The 23,497-nt window shown below is 34.9% G+C and overlaps 1 protein-coding gene and 1 pseudogene across 6 annotated transcripts; both read right to left on the bottom strand.

Annotated features, from left to right (window-relative positions):
• Positions 1 to 1,418: 1,418 nt before the first annotated feature.
• On the bottom strand, positions 1,419 to 2,477 carry LOC113696631 (chlorophyll a-b binding protein 1, chloroplastic-like; annotated as a pseudogene).
• Positions 2,478 to 4,996: 2,519 nt separating this feature from the next.
• On the bottom strand, positions 4,997 to 22,829 carry LOC113697359 (uncharacterized). 6 transcript variants are annotated; one of them, XM_027216946.2, is made up of 12 exons: positions 22,495 to 22,829; positions 19,908 to 20,012; positions 19,579 to 19,823; positions 19,016 to 19,070; positions 18,158 to 18,193; positions 18,029 to 18,073; positions 17,491 to 17,592; positions 17,339 to 17,404; positions 16,976 to 17,014; positions 8,840 to 8,939; positions 7,314 to 7,400; positions 4,997 to 5,263 (listed from the first exon to the last, which is right to left on the bottom strand). In XM_027216946.2, the coding sequence occupies exons 3-11, from the start codon at positions 19,791 to 19,793 to the stop codon at positions 7,318 to 7,320; spliced, it is 741 nt and encodes a 246-aa protein (XP_027072747.1). In that variant the 5' UTR covers positions 19,794 to 19,823; positions 19,908 to 20,012; positions 22,495 to 22,829; the 3' UTR covers positions 4,997 to 5,263; positions 7,314 to 7,317. The 6 variants fall into 6 exon arrangements, with proteins under 6 accessions (XP_027072747.1, XP_027072744.1, XP_027072746.1 ...); XM_027216943.2 differs by having other exon boundaries at positions 7,314 to 7,464; positions 22,495 to 22,827; XM_027216945.2 differs by having other exon boundaries at positions 7,314 to 7,464; positions 17,515 to 17,592; positions 22,495 to 22,826.
• Between the last annotated feature and the right edge of the window lie 668 nt (positions 22,830 to 23,497).

Below are 23,497 nucleotides of genomic sequence, written 5' to 3'. Positions count from 1 at the left end.
CTCCAAGTAGTTTGCTAGTTGATCTACAAGTTTGGTGAAGATTGGTTGGAGTTTTGTTGTTGATTTGGTGAAGAAATTTTTGAAACAATGGAGTTAGAGAGGGAGAGGGGGCTGGCCGGCAATAGGAGAGAGAAGAGAGAGTAAGATTTGATCAAGGTTAGCTTCCAAGAGAAGATTAAAATGAGTGGTGTAAATTCACTCCAAGGTCAACTCTCATTAGGGCTCGTTTGGTGCGTTTAGGGCTCGATTTTCTCTCGCGTTTGGTTCACTAGCGCACTAAACCTCTAATGCACTTATGTTCATATAAATATTATTCACTCTTAATTGTCCCGAAATAAGGGTCTAAAGTCCCTCAAATAAAGTCGCGCGTGTGAAAACGCGTACCGTCAATTTTAACGCTATAACGCGAAACCTCCGAGAAATTCTTATAACGATAATACTAATAATTATCACTTGAGTATTTAAACATTATAATACCTAATTTAGGTCCATTGTATAAGTCTCCAATATTCCAAGCTTATTGCACTCTCAATCGGTTAAAATTTCCAAGCACTATCCACTATTCTCACTAAACGTGCTTTCGGAAATTAAATTTTGAATCAAGTCACTTTAAAAATATAATGAAGCTATAATTCCATGTAATTAGGTTCAATAGGTCTAGAAAATAATATTCGGAATAAATGGATAATTAAATCATTAAATAAGCCCAAATTAGGGTTTCAAAATAAATAAATTTCTTGTGAATCCTCACATGAGTCGAGTATTAATTCCTTAATTAGTCTTTCTTAATCTACCATTGATCATTTTTAATTCTCCAATATTAATACACTCCCGATTCAAGTATAGCCTCGAAAAACGTGTACTCGTCATTCCAAACTAGACGAATTTTCGAAAAGTGAATTTTTCAACAAAACACTTTAAAAACATAAAAGAAGCGTCGTTCCATATAAATGGATTTAAAATGATCGAAATAATTAATTCGAAAAAAATGAGTGAATAATCATTTAAATAGTCCAGTAATATTCTATTAAAATAAGAAAATTTTCGGGTCCTCACACAACGAACAAAAGAAACTTTCTCAAAATAATTATACATGTGAGAGGTTTTAAGTTGGATTATGGGGGAAAAATATAAAATTTATATAGAGGGAGAAAAATAACTTTTAGAGTAACAATTATACATATGGAAAAGTATTAACATTGAGCAAATGTTTTTCAATAAATAATTTAAGGGTAAAATACAAGGAACCCCCTTGTGGTTTCGCGAAAAGACACCTTACCCCCCTATTATTTAAAAACCTCCACATAAACATCCTAAATTTCATAACTAAAGTGGAAATTACCTTTTAAACCGGCTGACTTACCGGCAGCCGGTCGAATACCCTCGTCTAACCCTCGTCTAACTTTATATTCTAGATATCAACTTTCAACCACTTTCACTGGATCAGCAAGGTGATCAGCTAGGTTCTCCAAAGGTCCTTTTCCAGTTACAATAGCTTGAACAAAGAAACCAAACATGGAAAACATAGCCAACCTACCATTCTTGATTTCCTTGACTTTAAGCTCAGCAAAAACCTTAGGATCATCTGCCAATCCAAGAAGACCAAAGCTCCCTCAGGATAAATAGGATCAGTCACCTCCCAAGTGGTCCTCCGGCAATTCTGTAGCCCTCCGCAGCCCCCATTAAGCCGACTTGTGAAACCCAGATGGCTAAAATACTCTGTGCATGAATTAAGCTTGGGTTACCTAAATAATCAAGACCACCTTCACTGAAAATTTGTGAACTAGCTTTGAACCAAACTGCTTCTCCAAACTTGACACCATTTCTTGATAAAAGCTCAGGAAAAACACAACCAAGTGCTCCAAGTATAGCCCATCCTGAATGAATAACTTCTAGCTCACGGTTCTTGGCAAATGTCTCGGGATCAGCTGAGAGGCTGGCTGTATCCCACCCGTAATCACCAGGAATTCTCCGGTGAGGTAAGATGGCGGTGAGCCGGAAAAGGGGCCTAAGTATAGAACTCTGTCTGGACCATACCACGGACTCCCTGATAATGGTTTTGGTTTTGCTACAGTTTTTTCATGGTAACTCTTCCTTTAGCGGGGTTTTTTCCGACAATGCCATGGTAGAGCAGAAAATCTCTTTGTCCAGTTTAGACAATCAACACAGTAAAAGTAAAAGCGCGTTCCCTATATCCTTCGTCCTTTGGGTTCGTTTCTTTTGGACTTCGGCTTGTATGGTTGATTTGCGCACTTCCATGGAAAACAACACCACAGAAAGAGATTGAAGATCAATTTCGCAAAAGTTGGATCTTCTCAGATGCTGGTTGCACTTGAAGAAGGATTAAAGTCAGAGAGACAATGACTTGATCCGCTCCTGGTGTGATTAACAAGTAGTAGTAGTATATAACAAAGCAGCCAACGTGTGCTGCTGCTTTCTTTATTGACTACTAATCTAAATATACCTTACCTCAACATCTTGTGTCACGATTTTAGCAGTGACAACTAATATTTCAGCAACCAAGAACCATATATCTCAACTCAATATATGGCATTTGTTCTCCACGCTTGGAGGCGGAGTCCCGTAGCTACAGCTACTCTTCTTCTACTACTACTGAATCCTCTCACGAGGTGAACTACCTGACTCAGAAGTAGAGGCTCGAAGGCAACCTTTAGGGAGAAGATTGAATCAGGATCAGAACCAAGATAAGGTTTGGCAGGAACTAAACTAGCTCTATTAAAGCTGCTGCACGTATTGAGTTGAAAATTTCAAGGATATCAGTTGCATTTATTCCAGCCAATAAAACTAGTCCACGCATTGAGTTGAGATGAAAGTATGACTTTTTTTTTTTTTGCTTTTTCCTCTTTTGAAGGATATTGTGAATACCGATCGTCACTAGGTTAGATGTCCGGTTACAAGTCAATTTTCACTTTAGTTATGAAGTTTAGGTTGTTTATGTGGAGATTTCTAAATGATAGGGGGTAAGGTGTCTTTTCGCGAAACCACAAGGGGGTTTCTTGTATTTTACCCATAATTTAATCACAGAAAATTTTTTTGTGCATTTTAGGTAATAAGTGTTTTAGCATATTAGGATTAGATGTATTTGCATTATATGGACTCAAAGTACTGTACATATTAGAGAGAATGGATTTTTTGGATAGACTGTAGAGATTGAAGAAACTAAAAATTAAGGGAAAAAAATAAGACCAACAAGGAAGAAGAGCATATCACAATTTTTTTAAAGCAAGAGGGGAAAAAGTGAGATTGAAAAAATAAAAGATCTGGCCATCAAGAATGCCGATGGAAGGACTAGTAATTTTAGATCTGAGTGCTGGATCATAATTTAGGTGTACAATACTATATAATCTGAAAAAAGGAAAAAGAAATGAAAGCAATTTCAGTACATATAGTTTTTGATAGTGATGTAGTGTTGATTCAGTGAGTTTTTTGAAGTCAGTAAATTGAAATAGAGAAAAGAAGGTCAAATTATTGTAGAAAATAATAAAAAAGAAATCAGATGCATGGTTATTACCATAACCTTGAAGCTGTGCAATTGGAGTTTCAAGAATTTATTCATATGAATGCTTTAGAAACATTCAGAGTAGAAAAAGATGGAGGGAATAAAAGTTGCTATGACAGAGTTTACAATGTGTAACTGGATGTATGCTTTTTGGGCTTTTGGATAAGGGGAAAACATGCTGGTTAAAAAATTTTATTATTATAACTGTGTTTATTGTGTATGTGGGCTTGAGTTGCAGTTGGATAATTGTATTGTTGCAGTTTGTTATATGTATGGGATCCAAGTAATAAGAGAATAAGGTGTTTTTGAGCTAGTTAATTTTGTTGATAGAGAATTGCTCTATTTATGTTTTTTTTTTTTTTTTATTCATGGAAAATATAACCAAATATTCCTCTTACATAATCCTCATTTTTCTAATTGAAGGTATCCCTATTCTGTCCAAACGGATTGCTCTATTTATGTTTATATGTGGTGTCATATATTTTTAAAATTTTTATTGTATTGTATAAATCTATTTAATTTGTATAATTTGTATATTTATTGCATTATAATTTTAGTTATGCATTGGAAAGTTATTTTAATATAAATTAAAGTACATTAAATATTTTTAGTTTATATTTATTCATATCTTTTTGTGTATTTTTAATGCTGTTACTATTTGTCTTGTTATTGCTCATGTTTTGATATTATTGTTGTACGTCATAGTTAGCCATGTACTATTTTCGTAGTAAAGCAGTTGTAGTCAATCAGATTTATTGGAATGAGTGAAGTAATAGTCAACTCAAATATTGATTATGTTTTTATCTATTTGTTTGGATGTGTTTGCAAGTTGTATAAAAGCATAGGCTCTATGACTGTTTTGTACCAATGGGTGGAATTATCAAAAAGATAACTACAATTGTTGGAAAAAAAGGCCCTTTTTTTTTTTTGAAAATTGCAGTGATGATACAGCTGATAGAGTTAGGATGAATTGTGATGCAGAAAATTTTCATTCCAATCAAGTTGTATGGTTGAATAATGAAATTAGAGCAAAGATAGTTGATTTTTTCAAGGATTTTTATCGTATTGAGAGATGGGCTCTGATTCTTGAGGCTGCACTCAAAGAACATGATAATACCCAAATTTAGAGGCCTTTGCTAAATTTGCAAAAGAAGTAGATAAAGAAAGAGATGCACTTTTTTTTTATTTAGCATAGTTAGATATGAAGTTCGGTTTATAAATGACCACGTTTGAAAATGTAATTATTATATATTTTTTTTAGTTAAGGTGTATTAAGTTTTTTAGCATGTGTTTAATATTTGTCATTGCCTATTTGTATGTTTTGTTACGCATGAACGAATTTGTATTTTGTAAATATAGTCGTTCACGATCTTCGATTTTATTTTGTTTCAAAATTTTGAATTATTTGTATAATGGTATTAGTTATACTGTGATATTTATTCTGGATTGGTATATTAGTAGCCGAACAAAATCAAAGAAAGAAATAAAATATTTTATAGATAGGTGCAATATTCTTTGATTAACTGGGAATTGAAAAGCATTACATGATAATTATTATTTTGTAATAAATTAAAAATAATAACACTTCCTTCTCCAAGGAAATGGCATTCAACAAATCTTGCCCAGCCAGTTGGTAGATATATATGCCATCAACTTCGAATATCCAATTGTTGTACTCATAGGTACAAGAGATTGTGTGATCTATATTTGTTTGCAATAGGAAATTATAGCTCCCGGTAACATCTGCAAGGAAATGAGAATGTGAATATATATAAATGAAATGAATATTTATATTATGAAATTATTATTAATATTCTTTTTACTAGATATTCGAGATCATGGAATGGAAGAATGACATAAAGGGAATATATTGCAACTCTCTAATTAATCTTATTAATCTTGGGTTAGTCAAACAATTGTCTGTTGGGTATATTGCAACTCTAAAGACCATATGGTATAGCCAATATAGAGAAATCTTAAAGAGTGAATTATCTTGGAGTTCATGATCTTGTATGAACTATAACCACCCAGATGTCTCAAAGCTTGTATCAAGTTCAAAAAACCAAGTTTGATTTTCATTGCGTAAAATCATAATAGGTGTCCAATGCTGCCTGAGCATTGGAAATAGTTGAAGTGAAATTCTCTGCAAAATTGCATGTTAGCCAATGACTGATGCAATAATAAAAAGGGTAAAATTATTAAAAAAAAAAGGCCATATGTTACCAATCCTATAAAATGAAGTAAAATGCCAAAAAAAGGGAAAAAAAATACTTTTCCTATAATATTAAATAAATCAATGATGATACGGAGTAACATTTTGACTATTGTTTTGCAATTGCCAATTAGTGTGGAGTCTCCAAAAACCATGCTTGGCCTTCGAACGACCAACAGACAGACAGATGCCATAGAGAGAGAGAGTTCTAGAGTGAGTAAAAAAGTAAGAAACTTGTGGGATTATAGTTTCCTTAATTGGATTTTAATTGGATTTAAATGGCCATTCATTTTAAGTCATAAAATTTTTCTTAAGCATCCATCTCAAATTAAGCTCGGTTTATTTGGATGGATAAATGGATTTAAATCCAATTTGCCACCACTACTTGAAAGCTCCAGAAGAAACAAGTTTGAGCTGGTAATTTTACGGTTAAAAAAAAAAAGGCTCGATATGCCTCCATGACTAAGAGAAACAGAGCTGAACCTTTCGAAGTTGCCTCTTTTCATGTTCACTTATATTTATTCTGTAGTCTTATTTTCCGATGAAATGCAGCAACAATGGGTAAAAACAAGACAGACAAGAATATATATATGGGTAAACAACAAAAAAGCCCCCTGTGGTTAAGCAATCATACATAAAAACCCCATGTGGTTTAATATCATACCAGTCGATACCCCGTGGTTTGAATTAACCTGAAAAGTGGACGGAAATCGTCAAATATTCGGCGTGTGTCTTAAACGAACTGCAAAGGCGCGTGCATATGCGAAAAACAGATTTCCACCACAAACTTTCACCTGATATGCCTATTTTAGCCTTCACTCTTTAATAATAAGAGACCAGCTTCCGTTTCTTCTGAGTCTTCATTCAATCTGTTTCCAAATTATTCAGTAACTACTGTAGACACCAAATTTTTAGTGTATTTTTATTTACTGTTATTTTTATTTTTCATGCTAGTTTTTATTTACTTTTAGTCTTTTATTTTTGTTTTAAGTCATTTTAGCATAGAATTTATTTAAAAAAAAAAAAGGGGGAAACCCGCAAGCGGGTTTCAGGCTATTTAACAAATTACTTTAAAAAAAAAAATTTTTTTACATGCAAGCTGCGTTGAGTTGCACATGCCCATCGGAGGGCCCTAGGATGCCCAGCAAACCTCCCCTCTCATCCTCACCCTTCAGGTGAGGGTTTGAGAGTATGTGTTTGATATAAATAGAACAGAAAAGCAGCTTTTAGTCATTTTACATAAGGGGGAAACCCGCAAGCGGGTTTCAGGCAGGCTATTTAACAAATTACTTTAAAAAAAAAAAATTTTACATGCAAGTTGCATTCTTCAAAAGGGTATTTTCGTCTATTCACTCAGCTCCGTCTGTTTTGCCGATTTCCGTCCACTTTTCAGGTTAATTCAAACCACGGGGTATCGACTGGTATGATATGAAACCACAGGGAGCTTTTATGTATGATTGCTTAACCACAGGGGACTTTTTTATTGTTTACCCTATATATATATATGCAATGAAGAAAAAATGACCAAAAGTAAGTTTCTTCTTATTGAAAGAAATCAAGCACTACTAGGCGAATTCTAACCTTTCTACAGCTTCAATCGCCTGGGAAGCTGCAGAACGTGAAAGCTGATAAATGGTCTCAAAATTCCTTTCACCCATTGCCTTCTTACTGAATATAGCATCAGACAAAACAACCGATGTTGCTCCATGAGCAATATACTCCCCAACTAAATCTGCATCAGTGTTAAAAGGTGTAGCTAACTCGTAACAAGTATTGCAATGACAGCTGATGTGTTAATGAAGGTCAAGCACTTGACGATAACCACTTTAAGGAGATCAAAATACATGCAAAAGCCAAGAATATGAAGCATTTTGGATGGATCCAGCGTACATGTATGAAGCATAAAATGGGTAAACCATGAGAAAACTTTTTCTTGTTGCACAGATTTTTCTTTTGTTTGGGGAATTTTAAGAGAGAGAAGCAAAATGAGAGAATCCAATTGCCTTTTAAGAAGCATCGTTCATTCAAAGTATGGCTTGAAACAGAACAAAAAGAAAAAGGTCATGAAGCAGCATTACTTAGAGATATCAAATGTAACCAATGCAAAGTGGACAATTTTCACTAGCCAACAAAGACTAACAGAAAATGATTGGCAGATTCAATTATACAAGGAAGTACTAGCCAACCAAGACTAACAAAAGTAAAGGTACCCTAAACCTATATACAAAAGTATTTTGCGTCAATATCCAATAACTAGATGTATCCAAAATCAGCACAGAAACTAATAAAATAGATGAAAACCCTGCTGGAGAAAAATCAAGTATCCTGTATTAAACATCTTTTAAGATTGCAGACAAAAATGAGCTTAGAGCCCAGCTAGTTCTCCAGGTTGCATGCACATTAAAATTTTCACATGTCCAGATATATGTACTTAGTAATTTCGTAAGCAGGTCAGAAACTTCCAATTTCAGACAAAGCATCCATGTAATTTCCCAACAATAACAATCACAAGAAACTTAACCCTTAGAAACAACCGTGTATTACTGTAGAATTTCTGTGATAAGCTAGTATAACCATAGTTATTCATCAAGTAATATGAATCGAATCCATAATTCACATCAAATTTCTGAGAAACCACTTAAATATGCAAGACATTAACAAGGATTATTCTGACCAATCACCATGCAACCATTCTCCCAACTAAAAATTAAAGCCAATTTATTGGTCCCTTGATTTGATTAGACAAAAACATACAGTTCCGTGCTTATCCTCAGTTTGTCTCTCAGACTCCCCAAACAGAAAGATGTGCATTTCTTTCACCTTAATTACCCTTCCTCCAAGCCCTAAATAATGTAAAATAAGGAAAAGAGAAATCCTCTATTAACTTTCCTCGACACAGTTTCAAGCAAATGTTTCAGACGGCAGCTAGTATACAAACTCTCTCACCAACCTTTTCATTCTTACAAGTAAAATTAGACAGATATAATTAATAACTTCATAGAAGGTAAAATAGTGGATGAGCACCTCAAAATCCTAACAGGAAAGCATCACCTCTTCGTAGTGCTAAGGAAAGAATATCTAGGCTTTTAAGAGAGATGAAGCCAAACCTACTGTTATGCCCTGAGAGGCAATCAAAGGGATATGAGGGAAGGGCTTTTTCAGAGCTGCTATGTATTGGATACCACCCAATGCAGACACTGGATACACCTGTTGCAACAAAGGAACAGGAAGTAAAAAGGAAAAGAACACACAATATTTTACCACCTGAACCATAATTGCAGTCAATAGGTACAAAAGCCCTCAAAGTCAGCCAAATTAACCATAGACACTAAGTTCGGATTAGTAGATTTAGCAGCTGGATGTTAATAGACTTCAGTAGCAAGACAGGTACGGTAGTTCATTAAGAAAGAAAAGAATAGGGAAAGGAACTGCAACATCCCATGGCACTGAGTTCTCCCAAACATTTTTCTCTAAAAATGAAATTATGATGCAAAGAAATGTACCATACTGGGTAAAGAATTTTCAATATTAATTATAAGCTCAGCTCTTACAACTTTGAGGGCAAGATCATCCCAGAGAAAGATTTTAAAGTAAACAAAAGCAACTGCCACTAGGGAAGTCTCATTTTAAGCAAACACTCAACCCTTCTTAAACCTCTACTTTCATTCAAACCAATGAGAAAAAGACTGGTAAGGAAACAACACTAAAGTTCTCCTTGTCCTTTTAATTAATTTTTTTCTTTTTTCCATTTTAAAACTTTATAGTTTCATGATATCATGGGAAAGGGTTCTGTGCAGTTTTGTGTCCATAAGAGTAAGAAATGTTAAACTGGGTTGGACAAAGTTCTTCTTGACTCTAAAGGTGAAGCTGTTAAATGAAGTTTTTCAAATATGAGGCTGTCTATCAGTAATATAGGCAAAAACCAGAGCTAGTAAAAAATGTCACTGACCACTATTGCATGTAACTCAGCAAACATGATGTTAAAAATAAATATCACATCAATTTAGAGAAGATCTTACATAAGTATTCTATATCTCTTAGTTATTCAAATGAATCTTGCAAGACTTCTACTTCTTTTCTTTAAAAGAAAACGCAGGTGTCTGCATGTATAGATATGCAATAAGTATGACAGTCCTCTTTTCACATCTAGCAAAATCTCTATATCTTTAATGCTTGATATCAACGAGATACAACCAGTAAACATAACAAAAAGGAAACAACTACAAATCAAGGAGATGACAGGTTGGAATTGAAGACCACCATCCATCACCTGTTTTCCCTTCTATAAGAATAGGCATGTCCGTGTTCAGACTAGAGGCACATTAAGAGTTAAAACTGCCTTAGAACCAAGAGCTGTATGTGTATCAAAGGCAAAATTTAAGAGTCTGATTCATTCTAGAGGATTGAGGATCTGATGTAGAAGATCAGTTTCCACCAGGTACTCGAATTGCTAAATCTATCCTTCATGATGTCATTACGCTTGTAGAAGTTGGTAACATCGAATATTCACGACATCTCCTCATCTAATTATCAAATAACAAGTTGTTGAGTAGAATACCAAGTATATCATAAAATATCTCTCTGAAACTCACTTTGGTGGATAACCATTATTTGCAGCATGCCAGATACTTATGGCCTGACATTTGCCAAAGGCAAAGGCTCCTTGACTGAGCATCAAAGCTGCTGATGGGGCAACAGAATTGTGGATAGGTACTTTGAGGTTTAGGATTCACAACTATAAGGGTGGGCAATCAAAGGAACAGACATCAATGGGATCAGAATAGTAAATTATAGCAAAAAATTGCAGGAAATTCAAGTTTTAGACTAAAAAAATAAAAAATAAAAAAGGAATTGTAGCAATCACCCTGTTGAATATTTAGGCATAAACTCAAGCAAGATTTTATAAGCTTCAAGATTGCAAGTGTGCATGAATTTTATTAATGTAGGAAATCTGTCTTCTCTCCTTGAAGTACAACATTTACAGACTCATAACTAACTCCTATTTCGAATTAGGATTCCCTCCTTAATTATAAAAATAAACAAGACTCCATTTTCAAAACTCATACAAATTCCAAATCAGAAAACTACCATTACTCAACTCCAAAACAGTAATTAGTGAACGGAAAATTCCTGCCAAAAGCTACATTGCTACAATACCTTGATGAAAATTTAGAATATATCCAATAGCATAAAAATTAAAGAACTAAAGAACTACTTAGATAAATGCTAGTAAAGACACAATCCAACTCCAAATAGGCTCCTTATCTCGAAAGCATGCAAAAAATGAAGCCTGGGATTTTGAAGCATCCTTGCCACAGCTATCATAAACTTTACTCAATTGCTGCCATTTGACGTTCGTCTCTATCACTCCTTATCCTCCAGGAAAGACTGAAACATATGAATATTATGTACCTGGCATTCCCAAGAGAACCACTTGATACATGCTACCATGAAAACCCAGCGTACCACATACTTTGTTTACATCTACTTGATTATAACCTGTGGGAAAAGAGAGCCATTCCTTATGAATAACCTCCTGCCCACAGGATCTGGTGTCAGATTAGGGGCCTACCTTGGGACCACTTTCTGATACTCTTTATAAGAGAGATACTTTCACCACCCAACTTTTCGTTGTAACAAACTTGCTGCTCATTTCATTTCTTTGCCAAATCACTTCTCTAGCCACCGTGTATTGTCATATAAACATAGCTGATCTCATATTCTTACTCATTATTGTAATTTGAACTAACTAGAAGCTTTTTTCACACATTAATGTGTGATAACATGTATTTTGGGAGAAAAACGTCTAACTCTCGATTTTGAGTGACCAACTACTATTTATAATAGTACAAATCTAACAAATTATTTACAAGAATACTCTTACTAATTTATTTATCTACAAAAGTATTTATATTCTCTTAACACTCCCTCTCAAGTTGAAGTATATATATCATGAGCACCTAACTTGTTACAAATGTATGTCACCCTAGAGCCCCCTAAATGCTTAATAAACAAATCGGTCAATTGATCTACAGATTGTACATGAGATGTCTTGATGACTCCATCAAGTAATTTCTCTCAAATGAAATGACAATCAACTTCAATATGTTTTGTCCTTTCATGAAATATTGGGTTAGACACAATATGAATAGCGGCCTGATTATCACACACTAAATTCATAAACTGTTTATATTCAAACCCATTTTCAAGTAACATGCTCTTCAACCAAATCAATTCACACACAGTGTGAGCCATAGTACGGTATTCAGATTCTGCACTTGACTTGGAGACAACTGTTTGTTTCTTACTCTTCCACAACACTAAATTACCACCAACAAACACACAATATACTGTGGTTGATTTTCGATCTGAGGCAGAACCAGCCCAATCTGCATCACTGTATCCTTCAATATCATGTGTCCATTATTTTGATACAGCAACCCTTTTCCGGGAGCACTTTTAAGATACCTGAGAATTCGTATAACAGCATCCCAATGACTGGTACGAGGAGTCTCAAAAAATTGACTCACGACACTCATTGCAAACGAAATGTTAGGCCTCTTACAGTGAGATAATTTAATTTACCCACAAATCTTCGATATTGCCCAAGATCATCTAGTAATGCATCTTGATCTCCTACTAATTTCACATTAGAATCCATAGGAGCATCCACAGGTCAACAACCTAACATTCCAACTTCCCTCAGCATATCGAATACATATTTTCTTTGACATAAATAAATCTCATATTTAAACCGAACTACCTCAATACTTAAAAAATACTGTGACCTAAATCCTTTGTCTGAAAGTTTGCCTGCAGATTGGACTTAAGCTGCTGGATCCGCACATCATCACATGTAATCACAATATCATCCACGTAAACAACTAATAAAATTTTACCAGCATCAGAATGCCAATAAAACAGAGTGATCTATTCCACATCTTGTCAGATCGAACTCCATAACAACAGTACTAAATCGCCCAAACCAAACCCTAGGAGACTATTTCAATCCATATAAGGATTTTTCAAACGACAAACCAACCGCGAATTCTCCCCATGAACAACAAATCCAAGAGATCGTTCCATATATACCTCTTCTTCCAAATCTCCATGTAAAAATACATTTTTCACATCCAACTAATGCAATGACCAATTATAAACTGCTGCCAAAGAGATAAGAAGACGAACAAAGGTAATTTTTGCAACCTGAGAAAATGTCTCTAAACAGTCGATTCTATACGCTTGAGTAAATCCTTTAGCTACCAGACGAGCTTTCAATCTATTAATAGAACCATTAAACTGCACTTTTATAGTGTATACCAATTTACAACCAACAACAGGCTTACCAGAAGGAAGAGAGACAAGATCCCAAGTATCATTTTACTTCAAAGCAAACATCTCTTCTTGCATAACTAATCTCCAACTAGGATGATTGAGAGCATGGGTAATAAACTTAAAATGGATACAAAATCAAGTGAAGCAACAAAAGAAGAATATGACGGAGAGATACGAGAATAAGAAACAAAATTAAAAATGGGATGAGAATATGCCTCTTACCTTTGCGTAACGCAAAAGGAAGATCTAACTCACAGGAGGGGTTCATACCTGGATTTGAAGATTGAGAGTTAATTGGTGAAGTGCGTGATGTATCAGGAGCTTTCTCAATTACAGAACGACGAGAATAAATTTAAAGATTAGAACGAGATAACCGAGTTGTGGAATCTGGTGGACTGTATAACTCAAGTAATAAAGATGAAGGGACTGGCAAAACAGAAGAAGGAAAAGAGAAACATTGTTCTAACTCACGAGGTATATCTTGTTTCATAAAATAAGGAGTAGACTCAAATAAAGTAACATCAACACAAGTAGAAAACCGATTTAAAACTTGACTATAATATCTATATCATTTTTGCGCTTGTGCATATTTTAAGAAAATAAACTTAATAGCATGAGGATCTAATTTATTCACTCCGGGAGCAAGCTAATGGACAAAACACACACATCCAAAAATACAAGAAGGTAATTTAAACACAGGTTTACGAGGAAAAAGAATGGAGTGGGGTAATTGGCCTCCAAGAATATTAGATGGCATGCGATTAATTAAATAACATGCAGTTAAAACTGCATCACTTCAAAACTGTTTAGGCACATTCATGTGCCACAAAAGTGTTCGACCAATTTCGGCTAAATGTCCAATTTTTCTTTCAACAACTCCATTCTATTGTGGAGTGTGAGGACAAGAGGACTAATGAATAATACTGAACTTAGTCATAAAAGTATCAAAAGGAGTGGAAAAATATTCTTTCGCATTAGCACTGCGAAATATACGTATAAGTACATCAAATTGATTCTTTATTTCTGTAACAAATGTACAAAAAATGAAATATAGCTCTCAACGATCTTTCATTAAATAAAGTCATGTAACTCTAGAAAAGTCATCAACAAATATTACAAAATATTTAAAACCAAACTTTGAAGTGACACGACTAGGACCCCAAACATCAGAATGAACTAACAAAAAGGGTTCACAAACCCATTTATTGACTCTAGGGGCAAAAGAAACACGATGATGCTTTTCTAACTGACAAGATTCACATTCTAAAGAAGACAATTGACTCAAGTAGGAACCAACATCTTCAAATTTTGTAGAGATGAATGACCCAAACGACAATTAATTTCAAGGGAGAAACAGTAGCAGAACACACAATCGGACCATTAGAGTTAGAAAATGAAGACCATTTTGCTCATGCCCTCCACCAATCATCCTCTTTATCTTCAAATCTTGAATGACAACAAAATCAGAAGAAAAAGTAACTGAACACTACAAAAATTTAGTAAGTTTACTAACATACATTAGATTAAAAGACAAATTGGATATATAAAGAACAGAAGACAGTGGAAGAGATGGATTAATTTCTAGTCCTTTTCCTTTAACTTTAGTTGTAGATCCATCAGCTAAAGTAACATGAGAAAAGGAAGTAGACTTTTGAATATTACAAAAATGTCTAGAAGTACCTGACATATGATCAGTAGCCCCAGAGTTAATAACCCATGTATCAGAATTAGAGGATATGAGGAAACAAGCCATAACTTTACCTTTTTATGCTAAAGAAGCAGAGGGAAAAGATGCGTGATTTGCAGTTTGGCACTTTAGGAATTTAACATAATTTTCCTCGGATATGGTAAGTCTTCTGGGACCCTTGTGCTGAAGAACCTAATTCAGCTTGGTCAGTGGTAACCGTATTAGCAAACCGATGAGGTTTTCCAACCAAATCTCAACAAGTATCACGAGTGTGATTTTTCAAACCACAATGAGTGCACTCACAGGTACCTCGACCTCCTCTACTTCTTCCTCCATTAGAGGCACGTCCAAAACTAAGTTGCTCACGTCCAGAACTAAGTTGCTCTATCCAATTGTTGTTAGCAACTAAAGCAGACTTGTTATTAATTAGAACACCATCACCTTGTGCATTATCTTTAGATGCAGAACGTAAGACATGAGCATATAACTCTGCAAAGGATAATAATTGTTCACCTGCTAAAATTTGAGATTTAATTGGTTCAAATTCTGGCTTAAGGCCAGCCAAGAATTTGAGCACAAGCATTTGTTTTCTTTACCTCTGCATAACTGTAGTATCACTTGAGAGAGGCATTACATCCGTGAAAGATTACTGCAGTATAATAACCGGACATAATTCCAAACTTCTTTTGTTGTCTCAAAATGAGAACACACGCAAGCAATTCGTGGCTCCATAAAATTTCATAGTGCTCCAAGAATTTGGGCATCCTCTTGAATCCATATTAGTCTCTTGTTATCCTCTGTAGGAGAGTCATCTACGAGATGTCGTTGCTTTTCTAAGGTTATCAGATAAATCTTAATAGCTTTTGACCACTGTTGATAATTAGTGCCGTTCAACTTTCAATTTGTGATTTGAGGCGTCACCATTGTCATAACATTAGTGGGCGCCATGACACTTTTGATAAATTGTCAGCCATAACGAATATCACTTCAAACAAAAAAAAATAATCAAAATTCGTGATGAACAGTACACGTAAACAGTAATGCGATGAACAGTATCGCGTGAGCAGGACTTTTGCTAGATGTCTAACCCTAACCCTAGGACTTTAGCTCTGATACCACGATAACATGTATTTTGGGAGAAATGTCTAACTCTCATATTATGAGTAACAAACTAATATTTATAGCAGTACAAACCTAACAAACTATTTATGAGAATACCCTTACTAATTTCTTTATCTACAAGAGTACTTATATTCTTTTAACAATGTGGTCTTCTCCTCATGAGATAAATAGTAATGTTCACTTTTGCAGATCATAAATCCATTCACTCATCCTTTTAATATACTCTCTCCCTCTCTCTCTTTCCCCCTCTTACTCTCTTACTACACCACCATGATCAAACCCTGGCCCTACATAATGCCTCAACTTAATTTATAAAAGCAGATTGAAGCCATCAAGTTGTTTTCTAATCCAAAATGAGTTATGTAGAGTTGATTTAGAATGATAGGAAACATGATAATAGGATGCAGTCCTTCACATGATAATAGGAAACATGAATTCATGAGATTACAAGAAACATAACCATCAAAATTATCGCACAACAGATCAAAAAATATGTTTCAATTTTATGACATTATTCACCTAAAGAAAGAATCTGAAAAGATTCAAAATTCTAAAGAGCTTGTTAGTGTAGGAAATCTTACAACAACACAAATGTTCTTGATTATGCCAAAAAATTTCAACGATATCTTGAAATATTATCTCCACATCTAATGAAGACAAACAAGATCAAAATCCTTCAAATTTGATAACAAGGCAGACCTGGAGAAGATGATTTCTAATATAAACTTCCTCATGGCATTATTATTAAGAGTATTATGTTTTCTAAGTTAACTCTGCTATTCGGAAAGCAAACACTAGGTTTTCATTTTCTTCTTTGGGTATAATCAATCAATTACTTGGCTCTAGAGCGCTCCAGTCAAAACCTTATTTATTGATCTGTCATCACCCGTACACAGTATATCATTTAGGCAGATCAGATTTGCACAAAAATATTGTCTTTCGCCATAAACCAGATAAAATTTATTTTCTAAGAAAAAGTTGTTAATTCTGGAATATTGGACAGATAGGATTAAACTTAATATCACAACACAAATTGAAAAACATAACAAGAAGTGACAATTGAAATATTTGGTTTCCTATTAGCAGAAGAGTTACAGACCTTGATCATTTTGGCTCCAGAACTGAATGCGGACAATATCTGCATAAGTATGAAGATAACTAAGCAACTTGCTTTGTCTATTCTTTTCTTTCTTTATCAATCATACATTTCTTTAAAAGATAATGAAAAACAAATAAAAGTTAAACAAAATAATACATCTTTAAAGGAAACATCTTTGTTGGGAAAATATATCTTTAGGACAACAAGGCATCACCACCTAATATATCAGACACACTTATGTACATAAGCATACGGTGTAACAAGTTACATTGGCAAGCTCAGCCCAAGAACAACAAAGATCGTTGAATTCCTAAACAAAATCCGACCCAATAAAGCAGTATTGATAGCCAAGAATAATTCTACCTCTGTTGGAGTCATGGCTCCAGGTATATATAGAGCTTTGCTGCATGAAACATCATCCAAAATACCCTTGAACAGAAAATGAGAAGTCAACATCTAATTAAACAAATATATCAGTCTAGGCTTTTACAGGAATCAGCATCAGTGCAGCCTACTTTCTGTTCTGTCCATACCATTACCATTGCAGGACTAAGAAGAAACTTAGCTCCATGGCTAATAGCATGTTTGGCATCTTCAAGATTTAAAACAGTCCCAACCTGCAGCACAAAAAAAGAAATTGTATAATGTTACTTCTCTTTTTATTACTGTTTCCGGCCATTCTTTTGTTCCAGTAAACAGTAGAAACGATAAAAATTCAAGTTAAGATTCCACACAACCAGAGTTGACAAAAAGGAACAAATTTCCATCCAAAATTATTTTACAAATGATAGCAATGATTAATGCTAAACTTTATATACAAAAATCCAGTAAAATATTAGTTGCCTTGCTTATTTAAAAGCAAGCCTGACACTAAGCTAAAAAAATATTCCCATATATAAGTGTTAGTGTACAATAGGAGAAGCAACTACCAAGCATACAATCCACCCTACATAAGGCCAATGGAGCTACCATTTTTGAATCTTTGAGATGCGTACTTAAAAGTAAGACAAGTTGAAATGTATAGAAGATTTGGGGAAAAAACCCTAAACTTACCCCTATTATTTTTGTTGGATACTCGTGCACTAATTGCTGTAAGACCTGTCTTGTGAAAGGACAGTATATTAACCAACAAGTTTGCCGCCACTACCTGGCATAGAGGGAAAGTGATATGTTGAAAATTACCTCAAAGACGCCTGGATTGGACATTACAATCTCCAGCTGCAGAACATCAAGTCATTTCTCAGTAATCAACTTTAAAGTTTGAAACTTACCATCCTACGAATAGTGTAAGTCGTCGTTTCATTTCTCTTGATGGTCATAACTATGGCACCAAGTATAAGCAATTAAGCAGGCCAAACAAATTTGCAAACCTTCCAGTAACTCCAAAAACCAAATGATTTATCAGAATGTTTGATTTAACACTTATCTTTCTTAACCATTCCCATTTGCTTTAGGTGTTTTTTGGGGTGCTTTTAAAAAATTTTACTATAGGTTTTTTTTTTGTTAAAAAACAAAGTGGTGATTTTATAGTATTAAGGTTGTTTTTAACTGCTACCCTTCCCATCTCCTACAATCCCAGCCAACCACCCACCCTTGCCACCTTCCCCCTCCTTCTCTGCCACCCCACCCTCCTTCTCTGCCACCTCTCTCCACAGTCCCCTCCCATTTCCCCTCTTCCCTACCCCTCTTCCACCCCCAGTCACATGGCATGTGGTTGGGGTTGTGAGGGCAAAAGTGGGGGAGGTTTAGGGGGCTAAGGAGGGGAAAGGGGAGGTGGAGCGGTGGCAGAAGGAAATGGGGAGAGACAAAGGCTGGTGGGCATGGTGGTGAAGAGAGAAGCGGAGATTATGTGGAGAAATAGTGGTTTTTTTTTGGTAATTTGGATCTTTAATGTGTTTTCTGGGGTGTTACTGTAGATTTTTTTTTAATTGAGAAACGTGTGATTTTTTAAAAAGAGCTAATCCAAACAAGCCAATAGTTACGTAAAATGTAATCCCATTGTTTTATAAATCTCAACTTATAGGACACTGATGAACTTACCACAGTAATTCCACCATTTAATGCAGCACGAGCAGCTTCGAATGCCAATTCTGCACTAGATGACATAGCAGGGAGTAGATCAAGTACCAAATCAGAATCAATTCGTGGCTCTTCCAATTTGAGGATGCCCTTTAACAAGCTATTACCAAAAAAACTAAAAATTCCCCTGCCATCAAACCTCACAATTTGCTTGAACTCCTAGAGGTATGAAGCTACTAATAATTCCTATATTGGGTACATCTTCTATCCAATGAAGGTCATTTGGCTGCTCTTCTTCTACCACTTGCTAAAATTACCAAAGCAACATCCATATACTACCTGGAATACTTATTTGTATTACTGGAGGCAAAGGCTCTGATTGCACTTTTTAGGAAAATGCTTTGAAAAAATCTCAAAAGCATGCTTCTAAACACCTTTTGCGCCACATAGAATGCTATGCTCAAGTGATATACTAATATTGTCCTTAGAAATTTATAAATGCCTATATTTTACGTGGATTCATATAGGGCTGAAATTTATGGGAAGACAAAAAAAAATAAAAAATGGAGATTATAGGACTTTACCTTTCAGCGCGAAGACAAGCAATTATACCGGAATTTTGAATTGCTGACAAGGTTTCGTTGCACTTGGAGATGGTGGTGTCAGGCACTGAAACTGAGAGGGAAGAGTTTTGGATCGAACATCTGAGAGGATAACAAGATCCAGATGAAGAAATTCTTGTCCTTGAAGATAGAGATATAGAAGGAAAGGCCAAAGTGAAGCTTGCTGCAAGAGCCATTATGACTCTTTGGTTTTTTGTAAAGCTTTCCTGTTACGAGAGTAATAAAAATATATAAACAAAAGACTAGAAACAAAATTGAGCCAAGGAAAACAATTCAGAAGTGGCCACAACTCTGCTATTCCTTGCTTCTTCAAAGCACAGTGCCCCCTCCTCCTTCTTCTCTCCAATTCCAGTGGCCTGAGCTAAGTTTCAGTACTTTGAAGATAGATTGTGGAACTGTATCATTTAGATGTAATGTTTAGAGTCTCTTTCATTCTCAAAAGGAAAATGAGAATAGATTCTTAAAGCATATCAGCATTTCTCCCATTCTACCAATAACGATCAAGCAAAAGAAAAATAGATTGAGAAAATTACCTGGTTTCCCCTATACTTTTGAAATGATATAGATTCAACCACTCAACTTTTTAGAGTAAAGTTACCCACTTCACTCTCAAACGTGTATATTTCTGGGCCATTCCGTCTGTTTTCATTGTCAAGTCTGCTTCCGATTACATCTCATGATCCATGTGAGTCCTTAGATGTCAAGTCTGTTTTCATGTCAAGTCTGCTTCCGATTATATCTCATGATCCATGAGTCCTTAGATGTGGCAGACTTGACGATCTAAGTAGACAAAATGGCCCAAAATATACACATTTGGAAGTTGAGCGGGTAACTTCATACTGTTAAAAGTTGAGTGGCCAAAATTATACCATTTGAAAAGTTTAGCGGGCAACCAGGTAATGTGCTCTATCCAGAGCAAATTACCCCGTTACCCATTAAATTCCTTAGGGATTTTAACCAAACTATCAAAACTAGTTAGAAATCCATATTGCATATTACAAAATCCCAAACCATAGTTCTTTTAAGAATATTCTGACAACTTTACACCCCAAAATTTATGTCTGTATTAAGTTGAAGTTTGGCAAGAGTAAAGCCAAACCTGGAGTAGATCCAGCTTCTAGAGAAAATTAGGGGGAGAAGGGTGCTTGTACATGGCAGGGGCATGGATAGAAGAGGATGCACCATGCTGGGGAGAGGAGGGGAGAGAATCGTGGCTCCAGCCTACAAATTTTCTTTTTCTAATTTTTTGTTGTCTCTTCTGTTCTCCATTAGTGACTAAGGGATTTACATGCAAGTTGAAGCTACAGTAAAGTTGAACTGTAGTTGCTTAAAATAACTTGTGGTTCTTGCACACTCTATGCATGTGGTTTACATAGGAAACTTATATGCCATTAAACGTTCTATTAAAGAAGGGGAAATCACTTATTTAATCCATAAACTTATATTCTAGCTAATTTAGTTCCTAAACTTTAAAGTTTCAACAATTTAGTCAATTTAGTCCTTTTAGCCAATGTCCGGCATCTGGAAAGGGGCAATTTGGATACCAGCAGTGCCCTTTGCCTTAATTTACCTATCCTAGCCTTAATCAACAATTGCGTCATTTTCAATGAATAACTAAACAAAGGGATTGAGGATCTCACGTCACATATCTTTCAAAAAAATAAAAATAAAATAAAATGGAAGCAAAAAGGAGTTGTTGAAGATTAAAGTAAATTTTTGGTTCTTGATAAAATAAATTAAAAACAAAAGAAAATAGAAAAAGAGCCTAAGATTGGACTTGGCAAATGTGACAATTCAAGTACCCTGTAAAATCTAGGAAATGGGATTTTCAAGAATAAGGAGTCACCACTCAATATTGGGTTCTAGATGTAACAAGTCATCTAATACATTTTACTTAACCAAAAAAAAAAATTCTATACATTTAGCTAAAAGTTAATTTTTCTTTTTAATTTTTAGATAGAAAACGATCAAAATCGTTTATTTAGATGACACACTCCACAAAAACAAGAGAAGTCGATTCAGGAGCTTAGTTGGGAGGAAAGAAAATCAAGGTATCAGCCCTGAGAACCTCCTTACATTTGATGAAAAGTGGGTGCAAGATTAATTAGCGTTCTTATAATAATAGAGCCAAAATTCTAGTTAATTCAAACTAAAAAAATAGCATGCATTTAATTAATAGAAAAAGACTTTTAAAGACATGAAAATGCATAACACATAGATAACCAAATAAAGGAAAGTGCCTAACCTTCAAGCTTCCGGTGCTATAAACACACACGATTACATTCCACAAAGTAAAGCAAGAGCAAATACAGAAAGCAAAACAACTATAATACACAACCTGCGTCCTATATGGGGCTTACATGAATTCCAGACATTAAATATAACTAGTTAAAGCTAACTAGGATCAATTGAAATGCCAAATAAAGTCAAGACTCACTTTTCTAATCCTAGGGAGCTAATTGAGAATCAAGAAATAAAGTATGAATTGAAATTTTGGTAAACAATTGAAAACTTGGTAAACAGCAGGGGTCAAATCAAAAAATAAGGGAAAGTTGAGGATAATGTTCGCAATTTTCAAAACCCACAGAAGCACGTAGATAACAAACACAGACAACGAAAATTGCACCAAAACGACAGAGAAGGTTTGAAGTATTCTTCTCATTTTCACGGAGGGACTTTTGACAGACAGATGATGAGCATTTACAAATTCAGCAAATTTCGACAAAAGAAAGCAAAGAATTCTAGTAAATTTTGATCAAATTCAGCCATCTAAAACCGATTGAATCAAGAAAAATGAGGATAAAGCATGGCAAGACAAGTGCTGCAGACCAGAACTTTAAACATAAGAAAATCACAGGGTCAATAAGGAAACTTAACAGAGAATTTTCGTTGAAGCAGATGAAGCCGATTAGAAGATGACGACACTGGCGGACTGGGATGGCTCCTCCTCCTCCTTTTCCTTCTACAGCTTTTTTCCCCCTACTTCGTTTTCTTCTTCTTCTTGGCGCTGATCCTGTGTTGTTTGTGCTGTTTTGGCGCGCAATTTGACTCTGTTCTGCGTGCTTGTTTATTTGAAATGGAAAGGCAGAGAATTAGGGAGAGAACCGAGAGTGGGTGAGGTATGGGAGTGAATGGAATGTATTCTGACGATCGCATGGATAATGTTGGGACTTAGGAGTGTGCAGTTTAGGATCACGTACGGTAACAGCGCGGCACCGTGCGATAGAGACACTACTCTAAAGGATGTAGACACATACATGGTAAATATGGGCACGAACATAATAAAATGAACAAAAAATAAATTTTTGGACACAAATTTGAATGGGAAAGAACATTTATAGTGCTTCTACTTGATATTGTGTTTGTATCTGTATGCCACTATCACTGTTGGTGACAAAAAAGGCCCGAGCGTAAACAAGTTTAATCCAAGGGATAATTTTAGAAGCCTCCGTTTCCGACAATTTTATTGACCTTTCTTGATGTTTATAAAATTAACTAACCTTCTCTGAAATTAAGGTTTTGATAACAAAATTAGTCCAAATAAAAAAAAGTACCATTAAAAAAGTACTTTGAAAAGACAAATAAAACTTTTATTTCACAAATGCCTTTTATGCTTGTGTACAAGGCGTATTATAAAGGAATGAAAAACATATTAATAAAAGTGAGAAAAGGTAAGTGTAAATAGCAAAGAACAAAAATAAGTAGCAACTGACTTTCTCTACAAAGTTGGACCAACAGCTAGTGCATTGGATTATATTGGCTATTTTTTTAGGACTTTACCATTTTGCATATAAAGGCACCAAGAAACATTAACATGGATCTCACTTTCACTTGAAGCATCAAAATTTGAGGTAGGAAAACAGTGATTTTGTGTTAATTT

Source organism: Coffea arabica, chromosome 6e (genome assembly GCF_036785885.1).
Source record: "Coffea arabica cultivar ET-39 chromosome 6e, Coffea Arabica ET-39 HiFi, whole genome shotgun sequence".
NCBI classification, from domain to species: domain Eukaryota; kingdom Viridiplantae; phylum Streptophyta; class Magnoliopsida; order Gentianales; family Rubiaceae; genus Coffea; species Coffea arabica.
The sequence above is the reverse complement of the archived record's forward strand: the minus strand, read 5'-3'. Positions and strand labels throughout refer to the sequence as shown.